Consider the following 14,863-nt stretch of genomic DNA (forward strand, 5'->3'; position numbering starts at 1 on the left):
TTCTGGATCCCCGCAGATAACTGGTGGTGTGTTATATTCTGGATCCCCGCAGATAACTGGTGGTGCCTGGTGGACGGCGGTGTGTTCTCCAGGCTGGTGGAAATGTATAAGAGCATCGTGGTGTTCCTGTTAACCGGAGGAAAGGCCCTGCTCGTCCCTGTCTTCCTAGAAAACTATACCAGTGCCACGCTAAAGCTTCTAGAGAAACTTCATAAGGTAACATTTCCTGCTAATGATCATAGGGAAACTTCATTAGCTCATTCTTTACATAAAAGTTTCTCTAGATACTTCACAAGTTAAAGTTTTATACTAAGCTTGTGAAGAAACTTCAAGAGGTGTTATGATTCCCGTCCTTAAACATAGGTCTACTGTGCGACTAGGATCCTTAGGTTAGGAACACATGAGTTGTCCTTTTTTTAAAGAATGTCGGTAATGCAAAAAATAAGTTTACTGAATTGTGGGAAAATATCAAGTATGCATGATATCCTTTTATATATAAATGTATCAAACCGCAAGAGACTTCCTGGTATAAAAGAAAGGTAAACAATCATAATGATGAGTGTGTGTGTTCTGAGCAGGGCTGTTGTGCTGCTGTGTGTGTCCAGGTTAACCTGAAGGCCGGGCATGTGGAGTACAACCGCTTCTATATCCCTGACATCACCACCCTGGTGGACATCCAGGAAGACTACCTCAAGTGGTTTCTGAGTAAAGCAGAGATTGTGAGTACTGGAGATCTCTACGTCTTTCTCTCTTGTGACGATGTCGTCCTGTGGAATTTGGTGTGTGTGTGTGTCCAATTATCTAATTCTCATCCTAATCCAATGGGATGCTAATCTCACAGACGAGCCCCCTAGCCCCTACCCCTCTTCCCTCCCTCTTTCTCCCTGCATAGTAGAATCTGTCGAACTGTGTAGGCCCTTTCTAGGAAGAGCACAGAGACTTTGTTGTCCCCACCCTCATATTTTCACCTTTGTGCCTTGTAGCTCTGGCCAATGTCTCAGTAAACTGGTATAGCTAGACAGCTATGCCCCTGCCACCAGCTGTCAATCTGAATACACTGTTATGATCCTCTACAATATAGTTTTCATGGGTAATTTGGACAAAACTGAGTTGATGATTATAATTTTGTTTTTCAGAAAATGAGAACACCAGCAGTACAGGTATACAGGCTATTTTCTAATCAAATGAGTGTAAATGCCACGTTCTCTATATACTCTTCAAACGATAACGTTTCTCTTTTCATCCATTCAGAGCTCAGTGACTTTATGTGCCTACCCGTTCATACTGAACGCCCAAGCCAAGACCACCATGCTGCAAACTGACGCTGAGCTACAGATGCAGGTAACAGCCAGGATTGGAAAATATATATGTACATTTTTACAGATGCTCTGGCACAGAGTGACTTATAGTAGTGAGTGCATACATTTTCATTAGTAATAGTCCCTTGTGGGAATCGAACCCACAACCCTGGCATTGCAAGTGCCATGCTCTACCAACTGAGCCACACGGGACCGTTATATAAAAGTTTCCACTGTTAACTCAAAGTTTGAAACTGATTTATGTTGACATTTGTGATAAAATAACTGGTTTTTATAGACAATGTAAGAATGAATCATGTCCCTTGAGACCATTTAATTGCACTTGTCTTTTTTTTAAACACTTGATGTAAAAAAATAAAAATAATAATAATAATTTCCATCTCTCCTACACATATTATTTCCTCTGTCTGTGACCTTTTCCAAGATGGCGGTGAGCGGGGCCAACATGCATAACGTTTTCATGCTGCTGACGCTGGAACCCCTCCTGGCACGGAACCCCTTCCTGGTGCTCCACGTACGCAGGGACCACTTAGTGAGCGACGCGCTGAGAGAGCTCACCATCTACTCTGACGTCGACCTCAAGAAGCCCCTCAAGGTCTGAGTTCAGCACCTCTCAGGGCGACAAAGGTCATGTAGTGTGTCGTAAATAGACATGGAAAGATTTTTTTTAGGAGAGATCTTTGTAATCAAAGAGAAATAAGATAACGCCACCAATCATCAATTGTTTGTCAATGGCTGCACACTGTTGTTAGTGCCACTTGAATTACAGGAACTAAGGCCATATCACTTGAAGATGAGAAAGTGATTGACAGAGTATTTGGGCTCAGTTAGTGCCACTTTAATTACAGGAACTAAGGCCCTCTCTCCCCCTCTAGGTGATCTTTGATGGGGAGGAGGCGGTGGATGCAGGGGGGGTAACCAAGGAGTTCTTCCTACTGCTGTTGAAGGAGCTGATGGACCCTGTGTACGGCATGTTCACCCAGTACACCCAGTCCAACCTGCTCTGGTTCTCTGATAAAGTGAGTCATGTACCACTCAGTGGAGGCTGCTGAGGGAAGGACGGCTCATAACAATGGCTGGAACAGAGCAAATGGAATCGCATCAAACACAAGGAAACCATGTGTTTAATGTATTTCATACCATTCCACCTATTCCTCACAAGCCATTACCACGAGCCCGTCCTCCCCAATTAAGGTGCCACCAACCTCCTGTGTGACCGCTTCTACTTCACAACACTGTACAACTAACCACGATCTTACTGTACATATAGGGCTGATGGCATTCATAACATGGTATAATAAAACCGTGAACCATTCACACTGCACAACACTAACACTAACAAATGTTGATAACTGAACATATCTAACTGTAATTATAAACTGGGTGGTTCGAGCCCTGAATGCTGATTGGCTGACAGCCGTGATATATCAGACCGTATACCACGGGTATGACCGAACATGTATTTTTACTGTTCTGATTACATTAGTAACCAGTTTATAATAGCAATAAGGCACCTCCGCATTGCATTGTGCAAAGAACAGCCCTTAGCTGTGGTATATTGGCCATATACCACAACCCGCCGAGGTGCCTTATTGCTTAAATATAGTGCTGATGTTACTCATAATTCTGTGTAAAAAAATAAAATGCTAAATAAATAACACTCTACTCGAAAAGGGACGTAGTATTAAATATTTCTTGCAAGTGCGTTGGAGTATAGTACATGATTCAAGAGAAGTGTATTAAATGCCTTCACTGACCTTGGCAACGGTTGCTAGAGGAACAAAATAAAAAGGGAAGTGTTGCAAGCGAACAGTGTAGTAGTCTATTGAATAACTGTTTTATGTCTCCAGGTAAGAACACATTCTCTTTTACAGTAATGACAATAAAACATGTCTAACTGTTAATGGGGTACTGTGACATCATAGAATTGGCTCTTTGTAGAAAACCAATGTTAGTCTGTCTGACATGCATCCTAATTGGCCCACTATTCCCTATATAGGGCTCTATGCCATTTGGGACACAGACCCTATCTATTGTATGAAGCAACACCAAGGTCATATTAGTTGTCAAATCCCTTCTACTCATGTTCTGGAAGCCAGCCAACCGCCTCAACATGTCAGAAGGGTCAATTTCATTATCTTCTAAATCTAAACAACATTATGCATTTTCAAAGCCGAACAAGGTCACAAACAACGTTTCAAAATATTTCCAAATGCTCTGAATAGACACGGTTGGTCTTAGTTACCTGAGTGTTTACCGGTGTCTCGTAACGTCTTTTGTCTGTATTTCAATGACCTTTGTTAACCCCCGACCCAGGCCTGGCTGTGTGGCCTGGCCATTGTGCTGTAAGTTGGATACATTCTATTGTTTGATGGGACATGCCACTAGGCCAGAAAGGTCATATTTGTTGTGGTTTGTTGAGGGTAGAAATAATTATTGTATTGAAATATGAACCGCTTATGTAATGAGAGCCTTCCTCTTGGAGTGAGTTGGCGTAGGTCAGCGTTTTTCCAGGAAAAGGGACACCCATGCGAGGCAAGGCGACATCGGGAACGTTCACTCACGTATACAAAATAGCACCCTGGGTCGTGGGAATATTAATGAATGTCAAAACCCTTTGACACTCGCAATTGACAGTAGTGATTTGAAGGAGGAACTCAAACAGGTCTATAACAACAAAATGAAGCTGAATGGCCTCAATAGGTTTGTAGGGTTCATCAACAATATTTTGTTAGGAAGGCATAATAGGTAATTATTCATATGTAACTGTAGTTTTAATCAGAAACACATGCGTAATGAATCAACAACAATTCTGAGTAGCCCAGTAATACATTTCCCAGTTGGTGAACATTATTGAATGAAGTGGTTGAATAAAAACAAATTAAATCTTGGTTTGGATTTAAAAACAGACCTTTGGTGGTATGCCAGCCTACATTTCCATCAAAAACAAGATGTACATCTCAATAGTTTCAAGTCCTTTTGTTTTTTACTCTCTTAATACTGATGAACCATTTCAGTAGGCTTCTCTTGTTTCTTCCACCTCCTGTATTTTCTGATCAGTGAGGAAAGAGCAACAAGAAGAGGACGCCTTTTAAGACTTGCTATGCACCCAACAAAGCATTGCCTCTCTACTTAACTTCCTTGTTGTGTCGTCTCTCTCTGTTTCTGCCCAGTGTTTTGTGGAGTACAACTGGTTCAATCTGATAGGGATCATTTGTGGGCTGGCCATCTATAACAGCACCGTGGTGGACCTCCACTTCCCCCTGGTCCTTTACAAGAAGCTACTGGGCGTAGCACCCACTCTGGAGGACCTCAAGGAGCTGTCGCCCACAGAGGGCAGGTAATGTGAATTCATAGCCCAGCCACGAGACCTCTAGGCTGGGATGGACTTGCATGCTAACTCCCCCTAGCCACATCTTGTTAAAAGTTCTACATGGAAAGTGAGTGTTCTTCATTAATTAAAAACGACTTAGTGTTGAACACAATCTTTCTACTGCCATTAGGTATATTGATTGTCCATGCTGTTTGTATAAATGTATTTTCGTCTTGGGTGCGGAGAGATTTCATTCTGGGTTTATTTTTTAAATTCCCCCTTCCCTCCGTATTTGAACACGTTGTGTGAACTCAACATCTCTTCAGAAGGCAATAATTGAGTGTTGGGCTTAGGGTTGGGCAGCATCCAGATCTTCATACCATTCCTGTACCATACTAGGGTATATGGTATTACTGGCAGTGCACACTTTCTTTCCAAATACACAAAACAAATTTAGGCAGCAGGGATCTTGATCCAGGAGGAGATTGTTTGTCTCTGCTGTAATCGCTGTGTCAGCGATTTACAGCTGTGAGTCTTTCTGGGTAAGTCTAAGAGCTTTGCACACATGGATTGCACAATATTTGCACATTATTCTTTAAAAAATTCAAGCTCTGTCAAGTTGGTTGTTGATCATCACTAGACATCCATTTTCAAGTCTTGGCATAGACTTTCAAACCGATTTATGAGTAAAAACTGTGACTAGGCCACTCAGGAACATTCAATATCATCTTGGTAAGCAACTCTAGTGTATATTTGTTCTTGTATTTTAGGTTATTGTCCTGCTGAAAGGTGAATTAGTCTCCCAGTGTCTGTTGGAAAGCAGACTGAATCAGGTTTTCCTCTAGGATTTTTCCTGTGCTTAGCTTTATTCCGTTTCTTTATATCCTAAACTCTCTAGTCCTTGCAGATGACAAGCATACCCATAACATGGTGCAGCCACCACCATGCTTAAAAATGTGGTACTCAGTGATGTGTTGTTAGATTTGCCACAAACATAGCACTTTGTATACAAGACATAAGGTTAATTTCTTTGCCACATTTTTTGCAGTATTACTTTAGTGCCTTTTTACAAACAGGATGCATGTATTCTGCCCTGGCTTCCTTTTCACTCTGTCATTTAGGTTAGTATTGTGGAATAACTACAATGTGGTTGGTCCATCCTCAGGAGATAACTATCACAGCCATTAAACTCTAACTCTTTTAGTCACCATTAGCCTCATGGTGAAATCCCTGTGCCGTTTCTTTCCTCTCCTGCAACTGAGTTAGGAAGGACGCCTGTATCTTTGTTGTGAATGGGTGTATTAATACACCATCCAAAGTGCAATTAATAACTTCACCATGCTCAAACATCTGTTTATTTTTTCAATCTGGAAAACCTCTGGTGTTTGTGGTTGAATCTGTGTTTGAAATTCACTGCTTGACTGAGCAACCTTACAAACAATTGTATGTGTGGGGTACAGAGATGAGGTAGTCATTCAAAAATCACATTAAACACTAAGTGTGCAATAATAGTAAGTTGCATGGACACGAGTCCATGCAACTTATTATGTGACTTGTCAAGCACATTTAGGCTTGCCATAACAAATGGGTTGGATACTTGTTGACTCAAGATATTTCAGCTTTTAATTTTGTATTAATTTGTAAACATTTTTTAAAAATCTACTTTGGCGTTATTGTGTATAGGGCAGTGACACAAAATCTCAATATAATACATTTTTATTCAGGCTGTAACACACAAAAATGTGGAAAGAGTCTATGGGTGTGAATACTTTCTGAAGGCACTGTACATAACCCAGCGGTTGGACTAGGGTCTAATTGTCTGCAGATGGCCCGGAGGTTGGTGCTGAAGCTTTTTATCCTTATATTACCAGTCCGAGGGCTACAATTAGGGTAGTGCATCGGCCCTTGAGCGTGTCACAGTAAAAGACAGCTTTCTTTAAGGAGTTGGCTCCCCCGGGAGTGTTGGGCCACAAAACAACCCAGACGATGAATAGTGTCTTGTTGTTTTGTCATGGGTTGTGTTGCTTTCTTGGCTTGACTTTTGGGTACACTTAAGACCGAGGCAGTAGAGAGTCGACTCAGCAGTGGGTTTTGAACTAAGTTGTGATGAAGAAATGAAGAAGGAAGAGAAATGAATGACAGTTGGTTAGTCATTTGGGGTGTTTATTTACTCTAGTATTTCTATGTACTCCTAGTACTCTGAGTTGAAATAAGATTTTTTAAATGTATTTAACTAGGCAAGTCAGTTAAGAACAAATTCTTATTTACAATGACGGCCTACCCGGGCCAATTGTGCACCGCTTTATGGGACTCCCAATCACGGCTGGTTGTGATACAGCCCGGATTCGAAACAGGGTGTTTGTATTGAAGCCTCTAGCACTGAGATGCAGTGCCTTAGACCACTGCGCCACTCGGGAGCCCAAAGATAACTGGATATCAAATACAGTTGAAGTCGGAAGTTTACATACACTTAGGTTGGAGTCATTAAAACTTGTTTTTCAACAACTCCACATATTTCTTGTTAACAAACTATAGTTTTAGCAAGTCGGTTAGGACAGCTACTTTGTGCACGACGCAAGTAATTTTTCCAACAATTGTTTACTGACAGATTATTTCAATTCACTGTATCACAATTCCAGTGGGTCAGAAGTTTAAATACACGAAGTTGACTGTGCCTTTAAACAGCTTGGAAAATTCCAGAAAATATGTCATGGCATTAGAAGCTTCTAATTGGCTAATGAGTCAATTGGAGGTGTATCTGTGGATGTATTTCAAGGCCTACCTTAAAACTCAGTGCCTGTTTGCTTGATATCATGGGAAAATCAAAAGCCAAGACATCAGAAAAAAAATTGTAGACCACAACAAGGCTGGTTCATCCTTGGGAGCAATTTCCAAACGCCTGAAGGTACCACGTTCACCCTGTACAAACAATAGTACGCAAGTATAAACACCACGGGACCATGCAGCCGTCATACCGCTCAGGAAGGAGACTCGTTCTGTCTCCAAGAGATGAATGTACTTTGGTGTGAAAAGTGCAAATCAATCCCAGAACAACAGCAAAGGATCTTATGAAGATGCTGGAGGAAACAGGTACAAATGTATTTATATCCACAGTAAAACGAGTCCTATATCGACATAACCTGAAATGCCGCTCAGCAATAAAGAAGCCACTGCTCCAAAACTGCCATAAAGACAGACTACGGTTTGCAACTGCACATGGGGACAAAGATCGTACTTTTTGGAGAAATGTCCTCTGGTCTGATAAAACAAAAATATAACTGTTTGGCCATAATGACCATTGTTATGTTTGGAGGAAAAAGGGGGACGGTTGCAAGCCGAAGAACACCATCCCAACCTTGAAGCACGGGGGTTGCAGAATTTCACAAAATAGATGACATCATGAGGCAGGAAAATTATGTGGATATAGTGAAGCAACATCTCAAGACATCAGTCAGGAAGTTTAAGCTTGGTCGCAAATGGGTCTTCCAAATGGACAATGACCCCCAAGCATACTTCCAAATATGTGGCAAAATGGCTTAAGGACAACAAAGTCAAGGTATTGGAGTGGCCATCACAAAGCCCTGACCTCAATCCTATAGAATAATTGTGGGCAGAACTGAGAAAGTGTATGTGAGCAAGGAGGCCTACAAACCTGACTCGATTACACCAGCTCTGTCAGGAGGAATGTGCCAACATTCACCCAACTTATTGTGGGAAGCTTGTGGAAGGCTACCCAAAATGTTTGACCCAAGTTAAACAATTTAAAGGCAATGCTACCAAATGCTAATTGAGTGCATGTAAACTTCTGACCCACTGGGAATGTGATGAAAGAAATAAAGGCTGAAGTAAATCTATTCTGACATTTCACATTCTTAAAATAAAGTGGTGATCCTAACTGACCTAAAACAGGGAATTTTTACTAGGATTAAATGTCAGGAATTGTGAAAAACTGAGTTTAAATGTATTTGGCTAAGGTGTATGTAAACTTCTGACTTCAACTGTACCTACTTCAAAGACTACTGTAGTTCAGAGTACTTTGTGCAGAAAAACTCAACTCCACAACCCGTAAGAACAACACTCCAATACACAGCCCATACAAAGCAAGGCAGCATACTCCCATCCTTGCTCCAACTTCAACAGAATGTGAGACATCCCACTTGGCTGCCCTTTGGGTCTGGAGAGAACGAGGAGTTTCTTTTCCCCTTGGCACCCTATCCCTGGCTCTGTTACTCCATGCATACTTCCTGTGTTGTGTTAGGGTTGGCTAGCTTCTCCCTAGCAAGCATAGCTTAGCGTAGTCCTCCTCCCACACTCTCCATCACTCACGGTCTGTTATTGTCTCCCAGCGTTAACATAGCATAGCCCCCATTCTCCATCACTGTCTATTAGCTGTTAGAATTAGCATAGCCGGCATTCTCCATTACTGCCTATTATTAGCCGCTAGCGTTAGCGCTCAAACAGGCTAGCGCTACAGGAAGCCTTGTTGTTCCCTCTTCTGTTCTATCCTAGATAATCCAGGTGCTTTGGGGACAGAACACAGCTGGCCACCAGGGTAAGCGCTAAAATGTGACGTTAGCGATGTCACTAAATGCTACTGAGGGCAGAGGCCTTTAAAATGGAGAGTGTGTTATCCCCAGCTAGGTTAGGGAGAAAGTCTTTAGCGATGGCTGAGGCTGCCAGGGAGGGATGCTGTCCGTGTCAGTGATGAAAAGTGTGCTGGCTGAGTCTTTACCTCAAGACGCAGCTATGTGGGAGGAATTTTGATGAGGATGACATTGGTCTTCTATTTCTCTGTCTTGCGTTCCCACTCTCTCTCTCTCGCTAGCGCTCCTCTCTTTGTTTTCCCACCATAGTGAGAGAGAACTTACATTCTCTACGGTCATGTGTTAGTGAATACGTCTCTCTTTTTCTCTCTAGGAGTTTACAACAGCTCCTGGACCATGAGGAAGATGACATTGAGGAGACATTTTGTCTAAACTTTGCTGTAAGTCCTCACAGGGGCCCCCCTGTTGTGAATTGTGCCAACTCTTGGAGATGTCTGAACCCCAAACAAAACATAAACCCACTCCCTCCTGAAACACTACGTCATTACCCATTTAAAAGATAACTGTAAAGAAAGATCTTCACAACATTCAGATGCCAAATCAGATTCTGCAGTAGAAATGGATGATATTTTGTTGCCTGACTGGATGATATCTAACCTCCCACTGTGTCCATCCCAGATCACCAGAGAGTACTATGGTCTGACGGAGGTTAAGGAGCTTATCCCTGGAGGAGACCGCATCACTGTGGACAAGAACAACAGGTGGGGTCCCTTTTTATTTATATATATATACACTGCTCAAAAAACACTAAAATAACACATCCTAGATCTGACTGAATGAAATATTCTTATTAAATACTTTTTTCTTTACATAGTTGAATGTGCTGACAACAAAATCACACAAAAATTATAAATGGAAATCAAATGTATCAACCCATGGAGGTCTGGATTTGGAGTCGCACTCAAAATTAAAGTGGAAAACCACACTACAGGCTGATCCAACTTTGATGTAAAACAAGTCTAGGAAGGCTTTCCACTAGATGTTGGAACATTGCTGCAGGGACTTGCTTCCATTCAGCCACAAGAGCATTCGTGAGGTCGAGGTGAGGCAATTAAGCCTGGCTCGCAGTCAGTGTCCCAATTCGAGAGGGTTGAGGTCAGGGTGAAAGGCCAAACGTATTGGGACAAGTTCACTTATCTGTATTAAAGTAGCTAAAAGTTAAGTATTTGGCCCCATATTCCTAGCACTATATCAAGATTGCGACTCTAGTACCTTGTTGGATGCATTTGCAGTTTGTTTTGGTTGTGTATCAGATTGTTTTGCCCAATAGAAATGAATGGTAAATAATACATTATGCCATTGCAGTCAGTTTTATTGTAAATACGAATAGAATATGTTTCTCTACATTAATGTGGATGCTAACATGATTACGGATAATCCTGAATGAATTGTGAAGAAGTTAGACGTACAAATATTAAGATATGCTAACCTCTCACCATTACAATAACATGGGAGGTTAGCATTGTTTTCGGGGGGTAGCAGAGTGCAGAGCCAAAACAACCAAAAATGTTTCGCTGTCCCAATACTTTTGGAGCTCACTGTATTTTGAGGCGGCCCTTCTGTCACTGACACAGAGTTAGAGCAGCTTATGGAGGAGTCCATTGAGGTAACAGTACGGGGGTGTGCTGGAAGCTTGTGTTGAACAGATGGGGATGTCCCCAGCCGGGATTGGGTTCAGAACAACAGCAGCCCACATCTCTCCACAAATCCTCATTATACTTTGACTAGCCATTTGGCCGTGGGGCCAAATCCTCAGGGCCTCCACCCAGAGAGAGAGAGCAAGCGAAAAACTAACCCATTCATCCTGCCAAAACAGAGTCAGACTACGAAGGCCGTTTTGAAGGCTGTCTGTTATGACTTGAAGTGCAGGCATATCTAGAATTTTCAAGTGGCAGATAGCCTAGTGGTTAGGAACACAGGACCAGTAACTGAAAGGTGACTAGGTGAAAAATCTTTCAATGTACTCTTGAGCAAGGCACCTAACCCTAATTGTTGCTGTGGATAGGACCGTCTACTAAAATGTAAATAAGTGAAAGCATAATTCCAGGAGTTTTTCCTACTTATAGACTATAACTGCAGCCCAGAGTTTTCCTGGACAGGTCACATGGTCAGGAAAAACTGTGAAACAATGAGTTGAGTCACCTTTCCTCTTCATTACACAGAGGGAGGTTTGTTTATTGTGAGTGGAGGTTAGCTTGGCCCACAGATGCTATGGCAAGTTTCCTGCTCCCATTCCTCGTTGCCGTTTGTCAGATTGAGTGTTTTTATTTCTGGCTGTGGGGCTCGTCAGTTAAATCTCTGGAGGGAGAGGCTGGGGAGTGTGTGTGTGTCTGTTTGAGTGTGACTGTGTCAGTGTGTGTGAGTGTATAGTAGCCACGTGTGTGTGTGTTAGTAAGAAAGGGAGAGTAGGCCGAAGAGCAACGTTCCTATTCCCCTGTAGCTCTCCTTACGTCTCTGTAGCTGGCTGCTACAGTATCTGTCAGGAAATCAGGTGGGTGGCCAACCATGTTGCTACACAGAGTTCACACATCCTCCCTGGGCCATGCTGTGCTGAACTCCAGGCCTGACACACACTGCCATCATCATCTTATCCTCCTCACAGGAACCTCACACAGGGACAGAGTGTGTATGTGTGTGTGTGTGTGTGTGTGTGTGTGTGTGTGTGTGTGTGTGTGTGTGTGTGTGTTAAACATCCTATGTGCAAGGGCACAGTTGACTCTCTATCCAGTCATGTGCTGTTTTAAAGATAAAGTTCTTTACCAGTTAAGTTCCTGACTAAATGAGAGAAATTAATCAGGATAGTCCCATCCTTTAACTGTCATGGTTGTTTATTACTAGGATGAAAGTATTAATGAGTAGAGCTCCAATCCACATTGCATAATGCACAGTACCCAGCCCCTTAATAGTGACTAAATTCAAGATGGGTGTCTCAGTCCCATGGATCTCAATTATAGATGGTTATTGTGGTGGGTTATGTATGGTCTATTTTAATCTGTTTTGATTGGCCGGTGCAGTGGCCAAGGGTCTCCGGGTCTCCAATCTGCCCAGTAGAGCGTGTCTCCAGAACACAGAACACCTCCCCTGTGACACCTCCTCCAGGGAGAGACCGCTAGTCTGTGTCACAAATGGCAACCTATTTCCTTTGAAGTAGTGCACTATATAGGGAATTGGGTGCCATTTGAGACACAGGCTTAGTGCTGCTCTCACTGATATTCTCTATCCTCACAAATCCCTATTCCCTTCCTGAGGGGATAGGCCTGCCATGAGAATGAAGCTATACTGACAGTCACAGGAACAACATGTTCAGTCGCAGCCTCAAAGGAAAATTTCACCCAAAAAATATATTTTGGCATTTGTTCATTGTTGACATAGTCCCAAAATGTTTTGCTTGTCAGCAATCACATTTTCAAGATATGTAATGTTCAAAATACAGAAATCATCCCTGTATGATGAATTTTAATAACAAACTTGTTAATCAAATAATAGAGTAATGACCAACTAAATCAAAAGGCCTAGCTGTGTCAGAGTATAACTTATTCAATCATCAAGCTGAAGGAAAGTCCTTTGTTTAAACAGTTTTATGGCGCTTGGATAGTCTTCAGCAGCTCCTGCTGCTCTCCATGTGGGGAAACCATTCATTTAAACCATAAGGAGGCCACTCAGGCCAGCTGACCTGTAGAGCAGTGGGTTCTGGGCCATGTAGTTTTTCACCATGATGGCCATCTTAGGGCTGACAACCCCTCTGTGTGGCATGGCCGTAGGTGGAGGGGCTTGTCACATCACGTGTGTGTGTGTGTGTGTAGTATTAGTGCAGCAACATGAGACAGGCAGGGGTTTAAGCATTAACAAATGAAAATGGTTACAGGGAATTTCTCTCACTCAAAAATCATATGAAGATGGCATAAGTCATGGCAAAATGTGCAGAATATCACTGAATTCGCTTTGAAACTGCAAACGTTTCTAACCACCCCGTCGCAAAATGTGTATACGTGCCAGAAATTGGCTTTAAAACTACAACATTTTCTCTCCGTCCCATGTTAAATAGTAGAATTGCATGAAATTAGTTTCACAACTGCAAAACTTTCTCTCCACCCCATGGCAATATGTGTAGAATTGCAGGAAATTATTAAAATGTCAAATGTTTCTATTTGCTGCCAAGAGTGTTTGCATACAGGCCACAAAGTTTAGGGCTGGCTCTGGCTATTCACTACAACCAGACTACTGATTGGATCTCCAAAATTGGGATGGTTAACTGTATGGCCACTCAATATTCTTTGTGTTATGTCTGTCGGTCTATGTCTCTCTCTGTGTCAGGGAGGAGTTTGTGGAGGCCTACCTGAAGTACATGTTCAGGGACTCGGTGAGCGAGCTGTACCAGGCCTTCTCCTCTGGGTTCCTGAAGGTGTGTGGTGGCAAGATCCTGTCGCTGTTCCAGCCCTCCGAGCTTATGGCCATGGTGGTGGGAAACAACAACTATAACTGGGAGGAAATGGAGAAGGTGAGCTTTAAAGCTAACGCTCATGCTAATGGTAGGTGATACGAAGCTAACCCTAATGGTAGGTCATACGAAGCTAACCCTAATGGTAGGTGATGGAAAATGTGAGTGCTAATGCTAAGCTATTCCTAATGGTGGGTGATGGAGAATGTGAGAATGCTAAGCTAACCCTACATGGTAGATGATGGAGATTGTAAGAGTGAATACAGGGCAGTCGATCACTGAGTCAAACATCCACGGAAAACACTGGTGTTGACACTACATACTGTTACCGGAGAACATCAAAATGGGTGTGAAATATAATAAAACAGTTGATGCCATACTGCAAAGCACAGTGTCAAAACTAATCAAAATAATTGTTTTAATTGTTGACCCATCACTAAAACGAACCTTGACCAGGCAGTTCCTGAGGGCATAGCCAATTAGACAAAACCCTTCAGTCAGAAACCAGGAAGTTCGAAAGTCTGTCTGGTCAAGTTCGAGTGTCGGGACATGTTTGGCTCGCTGAGCCGGGGAGGGCATGGGGATTAGCCATTGGCTAATGGAGGAAGTTAAAAAGGTCACCGTAAGTAATGTACACTGGGCTTCTCCTGGATTCGTTTTGTTTTTAGCGTGTTGATGTCTTCAGATGATTGTCAGGGGTCTGTGATCTGTGTTTACTGGGAGTGTCGTGTGCAGGATATTGACAACATCATGGGGACTCTGGCATAAGCAGGGTGTTTTCACAGCACTGCTCAGAATGTGGGAAATGTGTATGAAGTTTGAACGCTGGGGTTAGATTAGGCTAGGTAAAGGGTCTGCACCACACACACACACACACACACACACAGCTCTGAGGAATTCCACAGGCTGTCACATATGAAGGAATCATGTTCTAACTCTGAATAACACTTAATGATAGTGACCAAGTAGAATGCTTTATACAAATCATAGCAGTTGGCCAACTTCAGTTACATAACTGTCCCTAATATAATAGAACCATATTATGTTGTTTTGGCTTTTCTACTACAGAATGCGGTTTACAAAGGAGAGTATTCAGCCACTCATCCGACTGTGAGGATGTTTTGGGAGGTATTCCATGAGTTCCCTCTGGAAAAGAAGAAGCGGTTCTTATGTAAGTAGTAGGTAGAGC

General features: G+C 42.5%; 1 protein-coding gene and 1 non-coding gene across 4 annotated transcripts in view; one reads left to right on the forward strand and one right to left on the reverse strand.

The window, feature by feature from the left end:
• Positions 1-14,863, forward strand: part of herc3 (HECT and RLD domain containing E3 ubiquitin protein ligase 3) — a 34,068-nt gene that overhangs the window by 16,912 nt on the left and 2,293 nt on the right. For all 3 annotated transcript variants that reach the window (XM_031828306.1, XM_031828308.1, XM_031828309.1), the window contains 11 exons: positions 53-216; positions 606-719; positions 1,137-1,160; positions 1,252-1,341; positions 1,744-1,914; positions 2,195-2,338; positions 4,493-4,659; positions 9,550-9,616; positions 9,855-9,937; positions 13,551-13,734; positions 14,743-14,845. In XM_031828306.1, the coding sequence (XP_031684166.1) occupies positions 53-216; positions 606-719; positions 1,137-1,160; positions 1,252-1,341; positions 1,744-1,914; positions 2,195-2,338; positions 4,493-4,659; positions 9,550-9,616; positions 9,855-9,937; positions 13,551-13,734; positions 14,743-14,845 (1,311 nt within the window). The remainder of the gene's footprint in view (positions 1-52; positions 217-605; positions 720-1,136; positions 1,161-1,251; positions 1,342-1,743; positions 1,915-2,194; positions 2,339-4,492; positions 4,660-9,549; positions 9,617-9,854; positions 9,938-13,550; positions 13,735-14,742; positions 14,846-14,863) is intronic.
• On the reverse strand, positions 1,439-1,512 carry trnaa-ugc (transfer RNA alanine (anticodon UGC)). The gene has a single exon. It is a non-coding gene; the product is annotated as a tRNA-Ala (tRNA).

This window comes from Oncorhynchus kisutch, linkage group LG7 (assembly GCF_002021735.2).
Source record: "Oncorhynchus kisutch isolate 150728-3 linkage group LG7, Okis_V2, whole genome shotgun sequence".
Lineage (NCBI taxonomy): Eukaryota > Metazoa > Chordata > Actinopteri > Salmoniformes > Salmonidae > Oncorhynchus > Oncorhynchus kisutch.